This window comes from Amblyraja radiata, chromosome 3 (assembly GCF_010909765.2).
Source record: "Amblyraja radiata isolate CabotCenter1 chromosome 3, sAmbRad1.1.pri, whole genome shotgun sequence".
In the NCBI taxonomy this organism is placed as follows: Eukaryota; Metazoa; Chordata; class Chondrichthyes; order Rajiformes; family Rajidae; genus Amblyraja; species Amblyraja radiata.
In genome coordinates this window covers 65665504-65690748 of record NC_045958.1, presented here as the reverse complement: position 1 = coordinate 65690748, position 25245 = coordinate 65665504, and the positions used below count along the sequence as shown (strand labels likewise).

The window sequence follows — 25245 nt, the reverse complement described above, 5'->3', positions numbered from 1 at the left end:
TCACCCGTCACCTGACGCAGCTTGGCCAATCGGGTACAGGAGCCTTTAACCCCGTGATTCCAGACTCGCAGCCACGAGGCCTGCACTCGGGAGAGAAACAGAGAAAGGTAAGTACATAGCATTCACCAGGGGGGGGGAGCGCCTAACACCCCCACCCAAAGATACTGAATAAGTTTCGGAAGAAGAGAGAAAAAACACCACCAAATCCCAGAAACTATTCAGTAGCTATAACACTACTGGCGCGACAAGGCGTCAGCCAAGACATTATCCTCGCCACGGATATGCCTGACATCCAGGTTGTAGTCTTGCAGCTGCAAACTCCAGCTCATTAACCGCCGGTTCTTATTCTTCATACTCTGCAAAAATACCAAAGGATTATGATCCGTGAGTACGATGACAGGGACATTCGAGGAGCCAACATAAACCTCAAAATGATTCAGAGACATTAAAATAGCAAGGGTTTCTTTCTCAATGGTGGAGTACCACTTCTGATGACGATTAAACTTCTTAGAGAAGTACGAAACTGGATGCTCCACCCCATCTGAATCATCCTGTAGAAGAACTCCACCAACCCCACGATCACTAGCATCCACTGCCAGCTTAAATGGACGCTCAAAATCAGGTGCCGCAAGCACAGGTGCGCGCACCAGAAGACTTTTAGTATGATCAAAGGCTTGTTGACACAAAAACTACCTTCGGACTCAGCAAATCCGTCAAAGGGGCAGCCACCGCAGAGAAGTTTGGACAGAATCCTCTATAGTACCCAACCATAGCCAGATACCTACGGAGTTCAGTCCTAGAGGTTGGAGCAGGAAATGCGACAATATGTCCCACCTTTTCCTTGAGAGTGCGAACCTGACCCCGGCCCACCACCTTATCCAGATACGTTACCGTGGCCTGGCCAAACTCACACTTCCCCAGATTGATCGTTAGATTTGCCTCCGCTAGACGATGAAATACCTCCTTCAGATGACCGATGTGTTCGATCCACGACCTGGAGCACACAACCAAATCATCAAGGTATGCCTCACAGAAGGACAAACCAGACAATACAATGTTCACCAACCGTTGAAAGGTTGCCGGCGCATTGCGCATCCCAAATGCCATTACCGTGTACTGAAGAAAGTCATCAGGCATAAAGAACGCAGAGATCTCCCTCGCCCGCCTAGTCAAAGGAACTTGCCAATACCCTTTTAACAAGTCCAATTTAGACACAAAAGATGCACTTCCCACACGACCTACGCAATCCTCCATCCGTGGGAGAGGATAGTAATCCGGCTTAGTTACACCATTCACTTTCCGAAAGTCCGTGCAAAACCTGTCCTCCCCATTAGCCTTCGTAGCCAGTAGACACGGAGAACTCCACGGACTACAACTAGGTTCAGCAATGCCTTGCCGCAGCATATAGTCAACCCGACTCCTTAGACGATGACGCCTGTCAGGGTTGACCCGCTACGGATGCTGTTTAATTGGCGCAGCACCGGTCACATCAATGTCATGCTGCAGCACAGACGTCTGAGAAGGCACATCTGAGAACAGTGACCCATTTGACTCCACCAAAGCAAGCAGATCACCCCGCTGACCTTCAGTGAAATGAGACAACCGCAAGGGAAGCGACTCCAAAGCCTCAGAGTTACACAGCTTTCCCTGCGTCACTGCCACAGACAACCGTGCCTCACCCACATCACCACCCGTGTCAGGTGGCAGCACCACTGCAGCCAAAACAGGCTTAGATGAAACCGAAGGACACAGCTCCTCCCCATCAACTTCCACAGGCTCCTGCTCATGGTACTGCTTCAGCATGTTGACATGACAGAGCTGAGTCTTACGCCTCCGATCAGGGGTACCAATAACGTAATCCCTCTCACCAACCTTCTTAACCACCTGATAGGAACCGCTATACCGAGCCTGCAGACTGGAACCAGGAATAGGCAACAACACCAGGACCTTGTCACCTGGAGAAAAATTCCTACTATAAGCCTTCCTGTCGAACCAGTCCTTCATCCTAGACTGAGCAGAAGCAAGATTACCCATTGCCAGTTCGCATGCCCTCCTCAGTCTAGACCGAAAAGTACAGATGTGGTCTAAAATACTACGTTTTGTATCCTCCTGCAACCATTTCTCCTTCAGGACCCTCAACGGACCACGTACAGTATGCGCGAACACCAGGTCAGCAGGATTGAACCCTAAAGACTCCTGCACAACCTCACGCACTGCAAACATAACTAGATGAACCCCCTCATCCCAGTCTTTTTCAAACTCCAGGCAGTAAGTCCTTAACATAGATTTCAAAGTCTGGTGAAACCTCTCGAGAGCTCCCTGGCTCTCAGGATGATACGCACTGGAGTAACAATGCTCAATATCTAACAACTTCATTACCTGACCAAAAACCTTCGACATGAAGTTGGAACCTTGGTCACTCTGCACAACCTTGGGCAAACTGAACAACGAAAAAAACTTAGTGAGAGACTTCACAATGGTAGGGGCAGTAATTCTACGCAAAGGGACCACATCCGGAAAGCGGGTAGACGCACACATAATTGTCAATAAAAACTTGTTGCCCACCCTTGTCCGAGGTAGAGGACCCGCACAATCAACTAGAATCCGCACAAACGGCTCACCGACCACAGGGATTGGATATAAAGGTGCAGGAACAATCGATTGGTTCGGCTTTCCTGCCACCTGGCAAATGTGACAACACCTGCACTGCTGTTTCACGTCCTTTTTCAACCCTGGCCAATAAAAATTCCGTAAGATACGGTCATACGTCTTATTGACCCCCAAATGTCCACCCAGAGGACCATCATTAGATTAGATTAGATTAGATAGCCTTTATTGTCATTCAGACCGAAGTCTGAACGAAATTGCAGCAGTCATACATACAATACAATACAATAAAAAAACAACAATAAACACATATTAACATTCACCACAGTGAGTCCACCCAGCATCTCCTCACCGTGATGGAGGCAAAAGTCTTTAGGTCTGCAGTCTCTTCCCTCCTCTTCTCCCTCTGCGCTGAGGCGATCCCCCACCGGGCGATGTTAAAAACTGTCCCGCGGCTCAATCACCGCGCCCCGGGGTGGTCGAAGCTGCCGCCCACCAGTCCTGCTGACACAGCCGCTGGCCCGCGGCCGAACCCCGGACTCAGGCCACCACCGCCAGAACACCGTCCCAGCCACCCTCACGTGAGTATCGTGCCGTCTTCAGCCTCGGGCTGGGCCGCCCCAACATGGGCGCCGTACCTCCCTCGGGCTGGGCCGCCCCGACATGGGCGCCGTACCTCCCTCGGGCTGGGCCTCCCCGACATGGGCGCCGTACCTCCCTCGGGCTGGGCCGCCCCGACATGGGCGCCGTACCTCCCTCGGGCTGGGCCGCCCCGACTTGGGCGTCGCTTCTTCCCCGGGCCGGGCCGCCCCGACATGGGCGCCGCTCCTCCCTCGAGCTGGGCCGTCCCGACATGGGCGCCGCTCCTCCCTCGGGCTGGGCCGCCCCGACATGGGCGCCGCTCCTCCCTCGGGCTGGGAACGCCATACCTCCGCGAGCTCGGCCACTCCGACGGGAGCACCGTTACTTCCTTGGGCCAGGCCGCCCTCCCGGGAGCGTCACAGCCCCTCACGGAAGCACTGTTCCAGCCCCGAGCCGGGCTGCCCTCACGGGAGCGAGCTCAGGGCGAGTCCTGGCGGGCTCTGCCTCCTGAGCCTCGAGGTCGCCAGCTCCGCCATTAGGCCTCAGTGCAGACGGAGGCAGAGAAGGGGAATACGACAAAAAAGTCGCATTCCCCCGCAGGGAGAGACAGCAAGCCCAGTTTCAACCCCCCCCCCCCCAAACACAAACTAAAAACCAAAACTAGACTAACCAAAACGAAATAAACAACACAAAAAACACAAAACAAACAGGACTGCCGGTGAGCCGCTGCAACCAGAGCCGCGCCGCCACATGAGCCAAACAGAGTATCTCGTCCCTATACCGACGAGGTATCACAATCTGACCAACCACGCTCCAATCATCATGCCCAGATATATCCAAGGGAGACCACTTTCGCATCAGTAAGCCCTCCCTTAGAAAATACCCCTTTGCTGTGGAATCCATATCCCCCTCAGGCACCGCCCAGTCGAACAGATCAGATAAACCTGGATCACTCTTTTGCTCCTCAACCAGCCGGTCACGTGACAGCGACACCGGCCCATTTCCAGACACTATCCCATCTTGAGATGTAGAAACACCCTTCACAACACAGGATCCATCATCCTGATCCCCAAAAATGCCCTCACTCAGGTCCACTACATCCCCAAACTTCGCCTGGCTCTTAGCCATAGCCCTCGTGACAGCACAAGCTGCGAAGACCCTCGGATGCTGCATAGCCAATCTATCAGGGCTCTGCACCATCGGAACAGCCGTCACCTCAGGAGTAACTAAAACTCTACCTCCTGCCAAGTCATTCCCCAAAATCACAGAAACTCCCCCAACGGGAAAACACGGCCATAACCCAACAGTTACCCGGCCTGAAACCAAATCGGACTCGAGACTCACGGTATGCAAAGGCACTACCATGCCATCCATCCCGAATCCTACCACAGGGATACTTGACCCAACCGATGATTCCCCAGAAACTGGCAGTACACTATCCAATATAAAGGACTGAGTAGCACCAGTATCACGCAAGATGGATACTGGAACTCTATCACCCCCATCCTCCAGAGAAACAAAACCATTCATGATGAACGCAGAATAATTCCTACACTCATCAGACTCAGGCACCTCAGGTACCACAGGTGCCTTCTGTGTACCCACCAAAGCCACAGGCTTTGCATTTTTCTGCTTCAGAACGGGACACGACTTTAACATGTGCCCTCTCCCTCTACAATAGTAGCACACAGGACCTTCATTAGTCCTCAAATTTCCGTCAACCTTATCAGCTCGGACCTCCCCCTGTATCAACGTGCTGCCACTTGCAGGCACAGAAACACCTTTGACACTGCCACCGGCGACACCACCACTATCAACCGGCCGTGCACCAAAACTATAGGATCGCCCAACAAAATCAGTTTTATGAGTCAATACATACTCATCTGCCAACACCGCGGCCTTAGACACCTCATTCACCTTCTCCTCATTAAGGTAAGTAGTAACCCTCTCAGGGAGACAGTTCTTAAAGTCTTCCATAATCATCAAGGCCCGCAGTTGCCCAATATCCTTCACTCCTTGAGAAGCGCACCACCTGTCAAAAAGTGCCTCCTTCTCCCTAGCAAACTCCACATAAGCCTGACTATCAAACTTCCTAAAGCGCCGGAATTTCTGCCAGTACGCCTCTGGAACTAACTCATAAGCCCTTAATACTGTAGACTTCACACACTCATAGTCCAGACTGCTTTCAACAGACAAAGACGAGTACACCTCCCGTGCTTTACCCACAAGGACACTGCAATAGCAAGGTCCACACGTCCCTAGGCCACTTCAAGGACAAAGCCACCCGTTCAAACACTGTGAAAAACTTGTCCACATCCTTCTCACTAAACGGGGGAACCAGGCGGATGTTCTTGCTCATATCAAACTCCCGTTCCCTAGAAGAAACCCAGGAGGCATCCAATTCCTTCTCCCGCAGCCTAATCTCTGCCCCACGCAGCTGAAACTCTGCTCTTTTGGTCTCCTCCTCTGCTCTTTTGGTCTCCTCCTCTCTCATTGCCAGCTCTAACTCCTTCAACCTAATGACTGCCTCCATGTCCTGACCAGGCTGAACAGAAGGTGGGGGACTGTCTGCACAGCCAGGCAAAACCCCACCCTCCACCAACGCAGCCCACAACACCGATTTAATGGACTGTTTCTTTGAATGCTTGTCAATAGGCACGTCATAGTTCTCTGCCAGCAAAATCAATTGCTCCTTCGTACATCTATCAAACAACTCCCGACTAGGAGCCTCAATAAAGTCCTTCCCTTTAAACTCCATATCAAATGTAGCACCAAACCACCAGCTAAACCCTGGGCACCAATGCTACCACAAACAGGGAAGAAAAAATTCCCTCACACACACAGACTTCCTCAGTCACCAGAAGCCTACCAAAAAACCCCCCCAAAAACGTCTAGGGTCCTCAAAGCTTAGGACGAGCCCCCATTTTGTTACGACTCCCGAATGCAGGTACTTCAGAGCCGCGTAACATAATTCAAAAACCAGGTTCAAGTTCAAAAATAGTTTTAATTATTCAATGGAACACAAAACCCAAACCTGATTCAAACAACCCAGTCAGGGATATGGATGGACTGACAAACAATTTAACAGTGCTCCAGCCAGCCACGTGATGGACCGTCGAACCCCTCATTGCTTATGGTGTTTCTGAATGATAAGTGAGCAACATCTTCAGGTTGAAGACTCCTGAAGTGTTACTGCTGAGTGAGAGTGTTAAAGAAGCTGTGGAAGGTAATTGCGACAACCAACAATGTCTTTGAGATTCTGGGGAAATTCCTTGGTTACCTGCATGTCTGCATTTACATCTTCACCGGAGATACGGATTATGTGCAGGTTATAATATTGTTTAAACCTATCAAACCAACCTCTGCGACCTGTGAATGTTTCTGAGCATGTTTTTGGAAAGCGCTGTAGCGAAGCTAAGCTTTGTGAGATAGTGCTAAATGAGGCGTTACTGTACCTGTCCAAGTGTGTCTTAAATTATGTTATAGTATCTGCCTCAACTACCTCCCTTGGCAGCTCATTTCATTTAATAGCCGGTGTGAAAATGTTGCCCCTCAGGTTTCTATTAAATCATACCCTTCTCATGTTAAACCTATGTCCTCTGGTTCATAACTAATCTACCCTGAGTAAAACACTATGCATTCACCCTATCTATTCCTCCTGTGATTTTATACACCTCTATGACATCACTCAGCCTCCTGCAATCCAAGGAATAAAATCCTAGCCTGCCCAAGCTTTCCTGAAAAAGCTACTTTTCTTAACAACTAAACCAGGTTCGCTTCTTAATAAACAGACACCACACAAACTGTTTGGTAGACCAGTTCAAAACTTTACTTAACATCGGCCGATGGAAGGGAGGGAGAACTCCGGTCAAGTGACCAATACAGACACTTGACTGTCCTCCATCCACCTCCCTGAACAACAGAATTACATTGCCTTAAATAGGGTTTTTTTGTCCCCTTAGCACATTTCACAGACATTAGTCATGGTCAGAGGTACAGGAAAAGGTTTCCACAGAATGCATCACATCAAAGGCCTTTTGTTTACATGTTATGATAACATTGGCCATTTGGTTTACGACATTTTATCTTTCTACTTCCCTGGTTCCTCTCTCGTCCTTCATAAACATTGGCCATTTGGATAATGCCATTTTATCTTCACAGAGATCACCCTAGCTCTTTCGCTGCTTCCTCGCTGTCATTTGGTCCCTCATAAACATAGGCCATTTGGTTTATGGCATCTTACTTCAAAGATGTGACTAGCTGTTTCTTTCTCTGTCACTTCCTCACTTGGGAGACAATGTTATAGGATTTATTATCTCACACATCCGCAACCTGAGGCAAGCCTAATTTGAGACTAAATATAAGCTGTAAGCTAGCCCAGAAGCCAATTTAATATCTTCTTATATTTTTAACTAAAATTCGGCTTCATCATTCCCAGCCACATGATTCCCCTTACTTCTTTGTAAATCTTCACTGCATTCTTTCCAACTTAATTACATCTTTCCTATAACAGGGTGACCAAATCTGAACACAATACCCCAAACGTGGTATCACCAACATCTTGTACAACTGTAATATAATGTCCCAACTTCTATACTCAATACCCTGATGGATGAATGTTAATGTATCAAAAGTCTTCTTGACCACCCTATTTACCTGTGACACCACTTCTGTACTTTGAGGTCCCTCTACTCGAGTTCCCTCTACTCTACAACACTCCCATGGGGGTCAACCATTCATTGAAAAGATCCTGTCCTGTTTTGATTTCCCAAAATGCAACACCTTGCACTGATCTGCATTAAACTTCATGAGCCATTGCTCAGCCCACTTACCTAGCTGAACAAGATCCAGCTGTATTTTTTGATGACCATTTTCACTGTCTACGAAATCACTGACTTTTGTCTTTTGTAAGGACGCTATCCCTTTTTCTCCGTTTCTTTGCCTCCACTCCATCTGTCCTCGGGATGAGGTCTTCCATTCCAAGACCTAGGAGATGTTTTCCTTCGTCAGGAAATGAGGCTTTGCCCAACTGTGATTGATGCCACCCTCACCTCATCCATTTCCCACACATCTGCTCTCCCCCAGGCAAAATAGTGGTAGCGTTGCCTGATCATCTTTCACCTCACCAGCACATTTATCTTCAACATTTCCACCAGCTGCAACACTATTTCACCACCGGCTACATTCTCCCTCTACACCTTTTTCTGTTTTCTGCAGGGACTCCCCAGTTTGCTTATCCCATCCCACCCATCCCTGCCCCTCCCCAGAGACTTTCCCTGCAACCAGAGGAAATGCAACAACGCCTGTCCCTACGTCTGCACCCCCTCCAGCATCCATATAGCCCTTCCAGGTGAGGTTGATATTCGCATGCAACTCCTATAATCTTGTTTATTGCATTCAATGCTCTCGATATGGCCTCCTCAACGTTGATGAGATCAAGCACGGACTAGGCAACCGCTATTGCCCTCTGGAGCTCCCGATTGATAGCCATTTCAGTTCCCCACCCCATTCCCATGCCAACATGTCTATCCTTAGCATCCCCTACTGCCAGAATGAGAACAAAACATTAATTATAGAATAGCACATATTCTGCCTTGGTTGTCTACAACCAACGAATGAACATCAAATTCCCTAATTTCAGGTAACCTGCTACTCCTCAGTCCCTCTTTTCACCCACACACACCCTTCTTTTCCACAACTCCCAACACTCTAATATCCAGCTTCCTCATATCTACGCTATCTGCCAATCAACACAAACCTCTGATCGGTTTCCTTTCCCTCACTATTTCCATCAGCAAAATCCTCCTTCCTTATTTGGTCCTTTACCTCCTTTCCCATCAGATTCCATCCCCTGGTAACCTCCAACTGTCACACGCAGAACTGTTGCCGTCTCCACCCCTTCCCACCTGTAACTGCCTATCGTACAGCTGTTGCTCCATCCCCTGGCTTGAAGGGCTGAATGGCCCACTCCTGCACCAATTTTCTATGTTTCTCAGTTTTGATCATTAAAAATTTGCTTATCCAAAGGGGGGTGAATTTTTGGATTCTTCTCCAACAGAAGACCGTTATTAATCATTTTCAAGAACTGCATAGATACAGGCCTCTCCAGTATGCAACTCAAAATAATATTCCCATGATTTCATTCACCATATTACTACCAATGAGACCGTGTTGGGTTCAAACAATGAGCGCTTCATGGGGGGAAATTGTGGTCACGGGTTATAAAAAATGTGACATAGAATAGCATACAATGTTGATGTTTAAAATATACTGGGGCAGATATATGGATAGGAAGGGTTTAGAGTGCTATGGGTTAAATACAAGCAAATTAAACTCGACGTATGCCAACTTGGTTGGCATGGACATGGTGGGCCGAAGGCCTGTTTCCATGCTGTACAGCTCTGTGACTTTATATATTGACTATCATCCCTCCATTCTCTCAATCCAGAGGAAGGGTCTTGACCCAAAACATCAACTGTCCATTTCCCTTACCGATGCATTCTTCCTCCAGCAGTTTATTTTTTGCTCTACATTGCAGCATCTCCAGTCTCTTATGTCACCGAGGTAAGAATGTAACTGGGAGAGTTCAGCACAACCCAAGTGAATAATGCTAGAGGCTCCAGAGGAAGAAGATGTGGGGTAAACAAAATGTTTTTAAAAAAAATGGCAAAGGATATGATGGAGTAGGTTGCCACAGGAAGGATCTGGAGGCTTTGAAGAGGTTCCAGAAGAGGTTTAACAGAATGGTGCCTGAATTAGAGGGAAAGTAAAGACTGCTAAAACCTGGATTACTTTCTCTGGAGTGACAGAGGTTGAGGGGAGACCTTAAAGAAGTACTGTTTATTAAATTACAAAAGGCAAAGATTGGGTAGAGAGTTAGAACCTTTAACCTAGGATGGAAATGTCAAAGATAGGAGAGTATAGCTATCATGTCAGAGGGGAAAAGTCTAAAAAAGCTGTGCAGGGCAGATGTTTACACAAAAAGTGATGGGTGCCTGGAATGTGCTGTCAGGGATGGCAGTGGCAATTCAGAGGCTTTGAGATAGGGAAACATGGATATATATGGAATGGAGGAATATGGATCACATGCAGGCAGAGGAGATTAAAGGGCCTGTCCCACTTGCATGCAATTGCATGCGTTTGGCGCGACCAAACGGAAGCGGAGTTCATGCGAAGTACGCGCTAAGTACGCGATAAGTTCGCGCGTGACGTCATTTGCGTCATACTTACCAATCAGCTGGGCAGGAGGCAGGCGGTGACGTCATCACACAACGCCACGCCGGGCGGTGACGTCATCACGCAACGCCACGCGCTAGGCGTATGCTGCCAAGACGCTGCTTACGCCGTCAAGACGCTGCATACGACCACAATGCGCCTGCGTGCCGACAGGCTGTTGGCGTGCGAAGATTTCGGACACTGGCAGTTTTTCGGAGCCCCGCGCGATGTCGAGACCAGCCCCGCACTTCTAAGGGGGACCGGCCCCTCGCGGCCATACGGTGCCCATACGCCTCAAGCAACTACGTTTGGTCGCGCCAAACGCATGCAATCGCATGCAAGTGGGACAGGCCCTTAACCTGGCATCATATCCAGCACAGAAATTGTGAGCCGAAGGGCCTGTTCCTGTACAGTACTGTTCTATGCTCTATGGTGGACAGTCCTTTAGGACTGACCTGAGGAAGGAAATCATTTAACACAGAGGTAACACAGAGATCAAGAAGTGAGGGCAGGTGAGCAGTAGATTGGTAGAAAGATGGACCCAGAACATCGTGAACAAAATAAACTTGGAATGAGCATGGGGAAATAGAGAATCTAGAGTTTGGAGAAGGGGAAAGGAAGCCTTTTCAGAAGTTTCGAGAAGCAGAGAGGTCATGACAGAGGCTTCTTTCATATATTATCTAACTCAGTTTTGAAAATAATCCATTAGAAAGGAGGAAACAAGGGCAAATGGTTTAAATATCAATTTATCATGGAGCCTAAAGCATTACATCTTTGCATCCCTGGAAATAATCATCAATTACAATAGAGCTGGCTATAACTTTAATATAGATAAATATACTGCATGCTTCCCTGAAGTATAATCTTGCATAAATTGATAGAGATGAAAAATACATCTTTAGCTTCAATGCAAAAAGTGGTTATTGAAGCAGGAATTAAAGGATTTCAGGAAATAAAGAGGCAGAAGCTTTCTTGCTGAGAATTCTAGCAAAAAGATTTTGGGTGGCTTAAGACATAGCCTCCAATGGTAGAGTATTATTTGGAAAGACATGTCACAATCAGGGTCAATCATCTTGAGTTTATCTAACTATCATGACTGAATTTTTGAACAGGTAGAAAAGAGGCAATTGCATATTCACATGAATTTTAGCAAGGCTTTTGACAAGGCTATATATGGCATACTGCTCAGTAAAAATCCATAAGAGGGAAAGTGTCAAATTGGATGAAACCTGACAGTAGTAAGAAGCAAATAGCTGACAGGCTGTATATGCTGGAATTCCTTAAGGTGTAGTAGGATCAAGGTGTTTGTTTTCCATGGCACTCGTTTAGATAGAAATGAAGGGGAGTGACTAATAAATAAAAGTTGATACAAAATGTGACCATGTGGTTAATAGTAATGAAGAAAATAATAAAACAGATAATTGGACAGATTCTGTAAAGTATGAAGTTATGCATTTTGCAGGCACTTTCTTTCTTGCCCTATCTATAGAATATAAAGCAGGAAGTTGTTGTTTGAACTGCATAAAACTCCTACTAAAAGAAAGTTATATTGATAAGTGCATTGCAGGAAGAATGTGAAAACTTTGGAGAGGCTTGGGGAAGATTTACAAGGGTGTCTCAAGAGAACATCTTTAGCTATGAGAAAAGATGGTGGTGGAGAGAGTCAAAAACTTCAAATTCCTGGGTGTGCATATCATAGAAGATCTGTCGTGGACCCCGCACGTTGATGCATTCATAAAGAAAGTCCATCAATGTCTCCACTTCCTTAGAAATTTGAGGAGATTTGGTTGGTCAACAAATACTCTCTTGAACTTCTACAGGTGTACAGTAGACAGCATATTGACTGGTTGGATCGTGGCCTGGTTCGGCAACTCGAATGTCTATGGACAAAGAAGATTGCAAAAAGTCCATCCTAGTCCATCACGGGTACCTACTGTACGTCCCCACCATCAAAGAGGTCTACAGGAGTTGCGGCCTCAAAAATGCAGCCAGCATCATCAGAGACCCACACCACCTGGCCACACTCATTTCAATCCTGCCATTGGGAAGAAGGTATAGAAACATAGAAAATAGGTGCAGGAGTAGGCCATTCGGCCCTTTGAGCCTGCACCGCCATTCAATATGATCATGGCTGATCATCCAACTCAGTATCCTGTACCTGCCTTCTCTCCAAACCCCCTGATCCCTTTAGCCACAAGGGCCACATCTAACTCCCTCTTAAATATAGCCAATGAACTGGCCTCAACTACCTTCTGTGGCAGAGAATTCCAGAGATTCACCACTCTCTGTGTGAAAAAAGTTTTCCTCATCTCGGTCCTAAAAGATTTCCCCCTTATCCTTAAACTGTGACCCCTTGTTCTGGACTTCCCCAATATCGGGAACAATCTTCCTGCATCTAGCCTGTCCAACCCCTTAAGAATTTTTAAAGTTTCTATAAGATCCCCCCTCAATCTTCTAAATTCTAGCGAGTACAAGCCGAGTCTATCCAGTCTTTCTTCATATGAAAGTACTGACATCCCAGGAATCAGTCTGGTGAACCTTCTATGTACTCCCTCTATGGCAAGAATGTCTTTCCTCAGATTAGGAGACCAAAACTGTACGCAATACTCCAGGTGTGGTCTCACGAAGACCCTGTACAACTGCAGTAGAACCTCCCTGCTCCTATACTCAAATCCTTTTGCTATGAATGCTAACATACCATTCGCTTTCTTCACTGCCTGCTGCACCTGCATGCCTACTTTCAATGACTGATGTACCATGACACCCAGGTCTCGTTGCATCTCCCCTTTTCCTAATCGGCCACCCTTCAGATAATAGTCTACTTTCCTATTTTTGCCATCAAAGTGGATAACCTCACATTTATCCACATTATACTGCATCTGCCATGCATTTGCCCACTCACCCAGCCTATCCAAGTCACCTTGCAGCCTCCTAGCATCCTCCTCACAGCTAACACTGCCCCCCAGCTTCGTGTCATCCGCAAACTTGGAGATGTTGCATTCAATTCCCTAGTCCAAATCATTAATGTATATTGTAAATAGCTGGGGTCCCAGCACTGAGCCTTGCGGTACCCCACTAGTCACTGCCTGCCATTGTGAAAAGGACCCGTTTATTCCTACTCTTTGCTTCCTGTCCGCCAGCCAGTTCTCTATCCACATCAATACTGAACCCCCAATATCATGTGCTTTAAGTTTGTATACTAATCTCTTATGTGGGACCTTGTCGAAAGCCTTCTGAAAGTCCAGATATAACACATCCACTGGTTCTCCCTTATCCACTCTACTAGTTACATCCTCGAAAAATTCTATAAGATTCGTCAGACATGATTTGCCTTTCATAAATCCATGCTGACTTTGTCCAATGATTTCACCACTTTCCAAATGTGCTGCTATCCCATCTTTAATAACTGATTCTAGCAGTTTCCCCACTACCGATGTTAGACTAACTGGTCTGTAATTCCCCGTTTTCTCTCTCCCTCCCTTTTTAAAAAGTGGGGCTACATTAGCTACCCTCCAAACCTCAGGAACTACTCCAGAATCTAAAGAGTTTTGAAAAATTATCACTAATGCATCCACTATTTCTGGGGCTACTTCCTTAAGTACTCTGGGATGCAGCCTATCTGGCCCTGGGGATTTATCGGCCTTTAATCCATTCAATTTATCTAACACCACTTCCCGGCTAACCTGGATTTCACTCAGTTCCTCCATCTCATTTGACCCCCGATCCCCTGCTATTTCCGGCAGATTATTTATGTCTTCCTTAGTGAAGACAGAACCAAAGTAGTTTTTCAATTGGTCTGCCATGTCCTTGTTCCCCATGATCAATTCACCTGTTTCTGACTGCAAGGGACTGTATGGGAGCCTGAAAATTGTAATGTCCAGGTTCAAGAGCAGCTTCTTCTCTGCAACCATCAGGCTATTAAACACTACAACCTCCAATTAAGCTCTGAACTACATAGACTTGGGGGGCTATTTTTTGTCTTTGCACTACTATTATTTTTATTTGTTTTTTCATATATGCGCTGAACTTTCTTTATTTGTTTATTTTGGGGTTTACAGTTGCGTTGCTGCAAGTGAGAATTTCATTGTTCTTTTTCGGGAGATATGACAATAAAACACTCATGATTATTTAGGCTGTGTTTTTATCTTTGGTTCATACATGGTGAGAGGAGAATTAAATGAGATGTACAACATGGGGAGACATGGATTGAGGGGATAGAATGGAAATATTAGGAGATATTGATTTAAAGTAATTGGTTGCAGGATTAGAGAGGAAATTGATCTTTTTTTCAAAGGTTGGTGACAGTCTGCAATTCGCTATCTGATGAAACTGCTTGGATTTAAGATGAAAACAAAGTTTTAGCTACCTGTCAAGGGAAGGAAACTTTTCACTGGTCTTACACAAGCAACTCGAGGGAGCTCTGAACACTGCTGTAGCAGGACAACCTGGGAACTCAAACGCTTTGACATTGACATCATTACATTGAATGAGACAAGTCATTCAGGAAATAGCCAATTTAAAGAATCAAGCAGTGCATATACAGTACGATAAACAAAGAACTGCAGATGCTGGTTATTAAAGCACAAAAGGACTCAAAGTGACCAACTCATTCCTTGGATCATTCTCATAAACCACCCCTGGACCCTTCCAGCGTACCCTTCCTCACATTTGGTGCTCACAATACTCCAAATGGGGGTTGACCAGCGCCGTATAAAGCCTTAGCATCACATCCCTGTTTTTGTATTCTAGTCTTCTTGAAATAAATGCTATCCTTCCTTACTACCGATTCGACATGCAAATTAACCTTTTGAGAATCCTGCACCAACATTCCCAAGTTCCCTTGCACCTCTGTTTTCTGAATTCTCTCCCCATTTAGAAAAAAGGGATTGCTGCTGACTGGTACATTCCAGACTGCAGGAATATGGGCTGAAGGTTTGTGCAGACAATGCAAAGTCTCTGTGGGGAAGGACCACAGTTATGGGTCCTTTCCCTACTGGATATTGGTGCCGAGTCCAATGTGGAAGCCCCTCAAACATAAGATGTTTGGAAGCCACAATTGATTCTATGAACACAATAAAGAGGTGCTAACACTATCATGAATACAGCCAGCAGTGCAGAATGTAAAGATCTGTGTTCTTTTGTATAAATTTTATAATGCAAAAAGTTTATTTCTGAAATAGGTAATAGACCTCAGACCTTTACAAAGTCAGACCTAATGGTTCAGAATGTGTTGAGGATCTAGAACAACTCATGGGCTAGGTCCAAAGGGGACTGAAATCATAAAGGATTGCAAGTTAAGAGAACTAAAAACACATGTGAACGGACCAGTTACATTTTATACAAAAAAATAAATGAACCTATCATGTTATCATGTCGTCGTGTTGCTGCTGATTTTCTTAATGACTGAGTGTATTAAAAATGTGGAATTTGAATTAATTTTAACATTATTTGTTCAGCTTTCTTGGCAACCACGTAACCCCTACAATACCGTTTCCATACGGAAATAGAATTGTGTCTGTTCTATATATGATGCTATATTTAAGGGTATATCGAAGACATGTACGGATTAACATTGTACCTGGGGGTCAGGTGCTGGGATTTAGCCAGCGCTGTTGAAGAAGGGGGAGGAGTCTGACGAGTCGGCGACTAATAACACTGGCTCCCCTTTCCTTTTCTAGCAACACAGCTACCGAAACCATCCAGCGGGAAGAAGGCGTCCCAGGAAAACGCAGGTCTCTGCACTGTGAACCGTCGGAGAGAAAGTTTCCGTAAGCTTGCTGCTGACTGAAGATCATGGCCAACTTCACTGATCCAGGGGCGAATGAGGTATAGACTCCACGCTGCTCTCACAGCTGCGGCGGATATTTGATTATTTATTTTTTTGCACGGGATTCGTTGATATCAATGTGTCACTGCGAGGGGTTAAGCAATATTGGAGAAAGGGATTGTACACATGCTTTTATATATTGGCGGTGCAGTCAATAGGATTCTGGTTGGTGAGGGTCGAATAAGACGTGCGTGTCCTTAATATCCTTTTAACAAACCAAATTATGGTTGGCAGCCAGGGGTTCCTTCCTACCTACTGAAATCCCATTCTGTCAGTTTACCCACTGCCGCCCTCTGCAGTGCCAATAGTGGCAACCTGCACATCCAGGACTTTAAATGTATATATTCTGGGAGGTATCAGACATTTTAGCTACCGATGCCATTTTGTGGTGCTTTTGAGAAGGGGTTAGTGTTCTCTCCTCGGTTGCCATCTGTTTGCTCACTTCCATTTCCTCCCTTTGATGAAGTATGTGTTTCGAAATCCAGGCATGTATTTTATTTTAGACATCCGATCTTGCTTCGCTGAAACCTCGCATGCGCACATGCTCTCACTACCTTCCGTTTGTATAATCATAGAAACATAGAAATTAGGTGCAGGAGTAGGTCATTCGGCCCTTCGAGCCTGCACCGCCATTCAATATGATCATGGCTGATCATCCAACTCAGTATCCCGTACCTGCCTTCTCTCCATACCCTCTGATCCCCTTAGCCACAAGGGCCACATCTAACCCTCTTAAATATAGCCAATGAACTGGCCTCGACTACCCTCTGTGGCAGAGAGTTCCAGAGATTCAGCACTCTCTGTGTGAAAAAAGTTCTTCTCATCTCGGTTTTAAAGGATTTCCCCCTTATCCTTAAGCTGTGACCCCTTGTCCTGGACCTCCCCAACATCGGGAGCAATCTTCCTGCATCTAGCCTGTCCAACCCCTTAAGAATTTTGTAAGTTTCTATAAGATCCCCTCTCAATCTCCTAAATTCTAGAGAGTATAAACCAAGTCTATCCAGTCTTTCTTCATAAGACAGTCCTGACATCCCAGGAATCAGTCTGGTGAACCTTCTCTGCACTCCCTCTATGGCAATAATGTCCTTCCTCAGATTTGGAGACCAAAACTGTACGCAATACTCCAGGTGTGGTCTCACCAAGACCCTGTACAACTGCAGTAGAACCTCCCTGCTCCTATACTCAAATCCTTTTGCTATGAAAGCTAACATACCATTCGCTTTCTTCACTGCCTGCTGTACCTGCATGCCTACTTTCAATGACTGGTGTACCATGACACCCAGGTCTCGCTGCATCTCCCCTTTTCCTAGTCGGCCACCATTTAGATAATAGTCTGCTTTCCTGTTTTTGCCACCAAAATGGATAACCTCACATTTATCCACATTATACTGCATCTGCCAAACATTTGCCCACTCACCCAGCCTATCCACGTCACCTTGCAGTCTCCTAGCATCCTCTTCACAGCTAACACTGCCCCCCAGCTTAGTGTCATCCGCAAACTTGGAGATATTGCCTTCAATTCCCTCATCCAGATCATTAATATATATTGTAAATAGCTGGGGTCCCAGCACTGAGCCTTGCGGTACCCCACTAGTCACTGCCTGCCATTGTGAAAAGGACCCATTTACTCCTATTCTTTGCTTCCTGTTTGCCAACCAGTTCTCTATCCACATCAATACTGAAACCCCAATGCCGTGTGCTTTAAGTTTGTATACTAATCTCTTATGTGGGACCTTGTCGAAAGCCTTCTGGAAGTCCAGATACACCACATCCACTGGTTCTCCCCTATCCACGCTACTAGTTACATCCTCGAAAAATTCTATAAGATTCGTCAGACATGATTTACCTTTTGTAAATCCATGCTGACTTTGTCCAATGATTTCACCACTTTCCAAATGTGCTGCTATCCCATCTTTAATAACTGACTCTAGCAGTTTCCCCACTACCGATGTTAGATTAACTGGTCTGTAATTCCCCGTTTTCTCTCTCCCTCCCTTCTTAAAAAGTGGGGTTACGTTTGCTACCCACCAATCCTCAGGAACTACTCCAGAATCTAAAGAGTTTTGAAAGATTATTACTAATGCATCCACTATTTCTGGAGCTACTTCCTTAAGTACTCTGGGATGCAGCCTATCTGGCCCTGGGGATTTATCGGCCTTTAATCCATTCAATTTACCCAACACCACTTTCTGGCTAACCTGGATTTCACTCAATTCCTGCAACTCCTTTGACCCGCGGTCCCCTGCTATTTCCAGCAGATTATTTATGTCTTCCTTAGTGAAGACGGAACCAAAGTAGTTATTCAATTGGTCCGCCATATCCTTGTTCTTGTTCCCCATGATCAATTCACCCGTTTCTGACTGCAAGGGACCTACATTTGTTTTAACTAATCTCTTTCTTTTCACATATCTATAAAAACCTTTGCAGTCAGTTTTTATGTTCCCTGACAGTTTTCTTTCATAATCTATTTTTCCTTTCCTAATTAAGCCCTTTGTCCTCCTCTGCTTGTCTCTGAATTTCTCCCAGTCCTCCGGTATGCTGCTTTTTCTGGCTAATTTGTACGCATCATCCTTCGCTTTGATACTATCCTTGATTTCCCTTGTTATCCACGGATGCACTACCTTCCCTGATTTATTCTTTTGCCAAACTGGGATGAACAATTTTTGTAGTTCATCCATGCAGTCTTTAAATGTCTTCCATTGCATATCCACCGTCAACCCTTTTAGAATTAATTGCCAGTCAATCTTGGCCAATTCACGTCTCATACCCTCAAAGTTACCTTTCTTTAAGTTCAGAACCATTGTTTCTGAATTAACAATTTCACTCTCCATCCTAATGAAGAACTCAACCATATTATGGTCACTCTGGCAATCAACGTGAAGTGACTCTCAAAATGGTTAGGAAGGAACTGCAGATGCTGGTTTAAACCGAAGTTAGACACAAAATGCTAGAGTAACTCAGCGGGACGGGCAGCATCTCTGGAGAGAAAGAATGGGTGATGTTTTGGGTCGAGACCCTTCTTCAGACAAATGGTTATCGGGCGATAATCACGCTGGATCGTTGTTCCATTCATTGAAGCTCCGGTGCAATCACTGTGTAGCAACCATACGAGCTCTTGGTCCAGTCTTTATTCAGGCCATTATGGAGTTATTGGCTGGCTCTGGTTTTCTACCCCATTAGAAGAATTCATACCCACACAGGGCCGGATTTAGATGAAGAGAGCCCCTAAGCTGTTCCACTTGTGAGGCCCCTCCCAATCCCCCACCCCCACGACTAGAGGAAGATGGTCCACCAGATTGGCACCGTTTTGCAGCCGAGCGTGGCCAATGAGATAAGGGTCTGGAAAGCTGCGCTTTTTATTTATTTATTTATTGCCAGTGCTAGTGTCGAGCTATTGGCTTAAAACACTATTATTCTGAAAGGGAGGGTAAGGAAAATTACTGAAGGGTTGTTTAGAGACCATAGTTGTGACAGCATATGTAAGAAAGGCCTATGACAGTGTCAAAAATATTATACACCTTGCAGGGCTCGCTTAATTTTTTTTCTCTGTTGTCAGCAGAGCAGCTTTTTAAGTTGCCAAATGCCAGTTTAGGTGGTCATTTAAGACGGCTTTCATGACGCGTGCGATAATGTGCTCGGACGAAGTGCATAGTTACCAGTCGGAATTATGCTCAATGAAGCATTCACATATTATTTCTGCTTCAAATAAAGTCACAAACTAAACATATTCACCAATCAAGACATGATATATACCACAATGACATGCAGCAAAATTATAATACATTATCTCAACTCTTTTTACACATTGCAATGAATACAATGTCTATTATTTCCTTCCATTTCCAAACAAAAAATGTGGTTGGATTATTCAGCGTATGATCAACCTCGGTGAGACCAAGTGCAGGCTTGGCGGTCGCTTCGCACAACACCTCCACTCAGTTCGCAACAACCAACCTGATCTCGCAGTGGCTCAACACTTCAACTCCCCTTCCCATTCTGAATCCGACCTTTCTGTCCTGGGCCTCCTCCATGGCCAGAGTGAGGCCCACCGCATATTGGAGGAGCAGCACCTCATATTTCGCTTGGGCAGTTTATACCCCAGCATTATGAACATTGACTTCTTCAATTTCAGGTAATCCCTGCTTTTGCCTCCCCTCCCCAGCTCTCCCTCAGCCCACTGTCTCCGCCTCTTCCTTTCTTCTTCCCATCCCCCCACCCTTCGTCCTTGTTCCAACTGGAGGGAGAAAGAGGACATCAGTTATGTCCTCTTTCTTTAGTAAACATGGTTTCTCTCCTTCTCTCATAGATGGATGGATCTTTTACCCAAAGTAGGGATATCCAAAACCAGAGGACATGGGTTTTAGGTGAAGGGGGGGTGGGGGGGGGGGGATTTACTAATAACCTGAGGGGCACCTTTTTATTACACAAACGGTGGTAGATATATGGAACGGGCTGCTGGAGGTAGTTGAGGCACACCTACACCTACCTTCCTTCCTTTCTTATTTCTGACCCAAAATGTTACGTATCGCCTATCCATGGTCTGTAGGGATTTGTCTGACCCCTGACTTACCTGAGCACTTTGTGTCCTATTCTGCATTAACCAGCATTTGTAGTTCTTTGTTTGTCTGTTTTTATTTTAATTTGCTGGATTCTGGGACTTTCTGTGATAAAGGGATTTTAACATAGAAATACAGAATTTTAAGATTGCAGTTATCTTATGGTGGGTCGAGATAGAGGAGACATGTGAAATTAAGAACTGAATCTTTGTGATCGAGGTGCTGATAACTAATTAATATTGGCAGTCACAGGGTTGTTGTATGAATAGAAGCTAGAGTGACTTGCGGCACAAATGTAAGTATTTTTAATGAGTTAACGATGTTTAGAATAAATGAGGCTGATCAGGAATGAGATGTAACAAAAGAATGGACGAGGGTTTTAAATATTCTGATGAGGATGTGGAGTGGATGCTCGATGGGATTATGGAATTTTTGAGGTTCCAACATGATTCTGTTCGATTTCCTTCAAATCAGTAACTTTGGCTGCAACATTTTGAAAAGGATTAAGGATTTGCTGGAAACATCTTTTGAATTTTAAAGACTGATACATGTTAAAATACAACCTTTGTATTCCAGAGTTACAAAGGTTCTTGTACTGAGTGCTGTATGGAGATAAGCAGGTTTCAGTTTCAGTTTTCAACCTTGTTACCTTATCTGGGAGAGTAACGTGAGGGGCCTGTAATAGAAGTGCTGCTGGGCCCGTGAATCTACCAAAACATTTAGAGATCAATGTGCTGTTTTTTCTTTGCTTATTTCATTTTCTTTGGTCTTCTGTGGGCTAAATATCAGAATATCAGAATTTTTAATAAAGAATTCCAAAACTGTGTGCAGTGATGACAAGTCTGGCATCTACTGTCCATCCACCATGGATCTCGTGGTGGAGAAAATGTGTTTGTGGCACAGTATAGTTGCTGCAATACAGCGCCAGATATCTGGGTTCGATCCTGACTACGGTTGCCGTCTGCACGGAGTTTGTATGTTCCCTCTGTGACCGCGTGGGTTTCCACTGGATGCTCCGGTTTCCTCCCACATTCCAAAGATGTGCAGGTTTGTAGGTTAATTGGCTTCTGGAATTGTCCCTTGTGTGAAGACAGAACTAGTGTATGGGGATCGCTGGTCGTGCAGACTTGGTGGGCCGAAGGGCCTATTTCTACGCTGTATCTCTAAAACTAAAATGCTGAATGAAAATTTAGATACTTGCGTGGGCAATGAAGAATCATCAACACTGAGGAGATGGAGACACGTGTAAACTTGAAACAGTAAAAATGGAAAGTTTTCCTTTCTGAAGGAAAATTTGTGGATTAATGAATTTTGTGAACTTCCTGATCATTTTTAAGTTAACATTCATTTTAATATCCATACATTTAACTTCAATTCATATTCTCAGACTGCTGTGGAGGGAATTTGAACGTTTTCTATGCAATAGGTGAGGTGCTTTGATGTTATGTTACAGTTGTACAAGACATTGGTGAGGCCGCATTTGGATTATTGTGCAGGAAGGAACTGCAGATGCTGGTTTACACCGAAGATAGACACAAAATGCTGGATAAGTCATGGGGTCAGGTAGCATCTCCAGAGAAAAGGAATAGGTGACTACTTTAGATCGAGGCCCTTTGTGATTATTGTGTTCAGTTTTGATCACCCTGCTATGGAAGGATATTGTTAAGCTGGAAAGGGTGCAGAGAAGATTTACGATGATGTTGCCAGGACTTCAGGTCCTGAGCTATAGGAAGAGGTTTGGCAGGCTAGGACTTTATTCCTTGGAGCACAGGAGGCTGAGGGGTGATCTTATCGAGGGTATATAAAATCATGAGGAAAATACATAGGGTGAATAGACAGTCTTTTACCGAGAAGAAGGGAATAATGAACCAGAAGACGTAGGTTTAAGATGTGGGGGGAAGGATTCCATAGGAACTTGAATGGCAACATTTTCACACAGAGGGTGACATGTATATGGAACGAACTGACAGAGGAGGTAGTTTAGGCAGGTACTATAACAACATTTAAAAGACATTTGGACAGGTACATGGATAGAAAAGATTTCGAGGGATATGGGCCAAACGCGGGCTGGTGGACTCGCGCAAATGGACATCTTGATGGGCATGGGCAAGTTGGGCAGAAAGCACTATTTCTATGCTTGGCTTAGTTCAGAGATACAGCACAGAAACTGCGATCCCCACACACTAACACTATTGTACACACACTGGGGACAATTTACAATTTTACGTCTTTGGAGTTTGGGAGGAAACCATACCCCCAAAGAAAACCCACGCAGGGCACGTGGAGAGCGTACAAATTCCGTACAGATAAGCACCTGTGGTCAGGATTGAATACATACAATACAACAATACAATACAATACAATTCAATTTATTGTCATTTGGACCCCTTGAGGTCCAAACGAAATGTCGTTTCTGCAGCCATACATTACAAACAAATAGACCCAAGACACAACATAATTTACATAAACATCCATCACATTGCTGTGATGGAAGGCCAAAAAAACCCGGGTCCCTGGCGCCGTAAGGCAGCAACTCCACCGCTGCCACCCTTGCTATTATGACTCTACTTATCCTGTAATTTTCCTATTTGTCTTATAACATAAAAGGAGGGCATTTGAGACTATGCAGGCTCTCAAAGCATTGGTATTCCCATTAACATGTTCTTTCTACATTCCCATCAGCTCCTCACATCACACTTTTGTGATTCCACCACTCGCCAATACATTAGGGACAACTTACATTGGTCAATTCTATCAAACTGCACATTTTTGGATGCGGGAGGAAACTGGCGAACGCCAAGTAACCCATGCTTGTTTTTCACATGATGGCAAACCTCACACAAACCCCATCAGAAGTGCAGCTTAATCTATATGCTGCGTCACAATGCTGCCTATCATCTTTCTATTATGTAGCACAGTTGTTATTGCCATAACTACCGTAGTTATTACCACAATCACTAAAGATTATCTTTAACAACACGACTTTCTGGGAAAGACTTTGAGACAAGGGAGAAATAAATTATTGACAGATCCAAAGGGAAGCAATTATTATTCATCTTGAGTTGAGGACTTAGACATCTCTGGTCCCATTGTTTCTAATAAGTGTAATTTTGTGTTGATCTTTGATAACTGCTGCATTTCGGACCTCTCACCTTGATGATTACTATTATATTTTAAATGTCATGCACTAAAATTACACACATTAAAATATTTGTTATTGTTGCAAATCCTCAATCAGTTGTTCTTTGCTAAATTACAGCAATTGCCGTTGGAGTCTCATTGTGTATGATTTGACTATATTCACTTGCACTTGAGGTAATCAAAATCTTTCCATGCTGCCTAAATAGAGTTCTTGTTCTGAACCATGAGTTCAGCCATTGTAATTTCAAACAAAGAAGTCCCTAGCTACAATGAATCTAATGTGTCTGGGGAATGTATTAAAACCATGTTTAAAAAAAACCCATCCTATGAATAGTTGTAAGTGTCGGATGCAGTTCCTTGTATTAGAATGAATAAGAGCATGCCTATTGTTCTCCAGATAGAGATGGTTAAAGGGAGACTTAATGTGTTCATAATTATTTAACAGAGCATACACTATAGTATTTAACACTGGAAAGATGGTAATCAGTAATTTAAGACAATTGACAAATAAAATAAGGATAGTTGAGATTTTTAATGCAGCCAGTTTTTACGATTTACAGTACCTTGTTTAAAAGTATGGTGGAAGTAAATTTAAAAGTGTAAATATATATCTGATAAGGAAATTTTGCAGTACCATGGAGAAGGAACAGGGTAGTGAGGCTTAATGTCTGAAGAAGGGTTTCGGCCTGAAACGTCGCCTATTTCCTTCGCTCCATAGATGCTGCTGCACCCGCTGAGTTCCTCCAGCAATTTTGTGTACCTAGGGTAGTGAGGCTAACAGTATAACTTTTCAAAAAAAGCTTGCCTAAGCTTGATGAGCTATGTTCTCCATTCCAAGTGTTTGGACTAGTATGGGCCAGATGAAGAAAATACAAAACTTGTTGTTTGTCATCATTACTCATTGAAATTCATATTCCCTTGGGGATTCCACATAGGCATAGTATGGAAATCTGAAGTTATTGCCACAATCACCAAGACTAAAAATTATCTTTAACAACACGACTTTCTGAGAAAGACTTTAAGACTAGGAAAAAAAAATAACTGAAAGAACTGAAAATGTTGTTCCATGGCAAAACTAAATTGATGAACCGGCAATGAATTTGATTATTTATGAACTTCTCATCACAAAAATATATTTAAAATGTTGCTTCATGTGTTTTCAATAGACTATCCTCGTACACTGTTTTGAGGTAAAAGTTGGCTGAGGCCATATGCTGGTTCCTTTCAAAGTCCTCACCTGAGCAGAGCATGTGCCAATATGCAAATGTATTCGGTATTATGAGGAAGAGTAGATGCCAATGCAGTATGTGGTTGGAT

General features: G+C 44.7%; 1 protein-coding gene across 7 annotated transcripts in view; it reads left to right on the top strand.

The window, feature by feature from the left end:
* Nucleotides 1-25245, top strand: part of ttc39b (tetratricopeptide repeat domain 39B) — a 150188-nt gene that overhangs the window by 10312 nt on the left and 114631 nt on the right. For 2 of the 7 annotated variants that reach the window (XM_033017944.1, XM_033017943.1), the window contains exon 2: nt 16091-16230. The exons of 1 other annotated variant lie outside the window; for it this stretch is intronic. In XM_033017944.1, coding sequence (XP_032873835.1) covers nt 16198-16230 — 33 coding nt within the window. In that variant the 5' untranslated portion in view covers nt 16091-16197. Of the gene's footprint in view, nt 1-15988; nt 16231-25245 lie in introns of those variants that run through there. 4 more of the 7 variants (XM_033017942.1, XM_033017947.1, XM_033017946.1 and 1 more) reach the window with 4 other exon arrangements.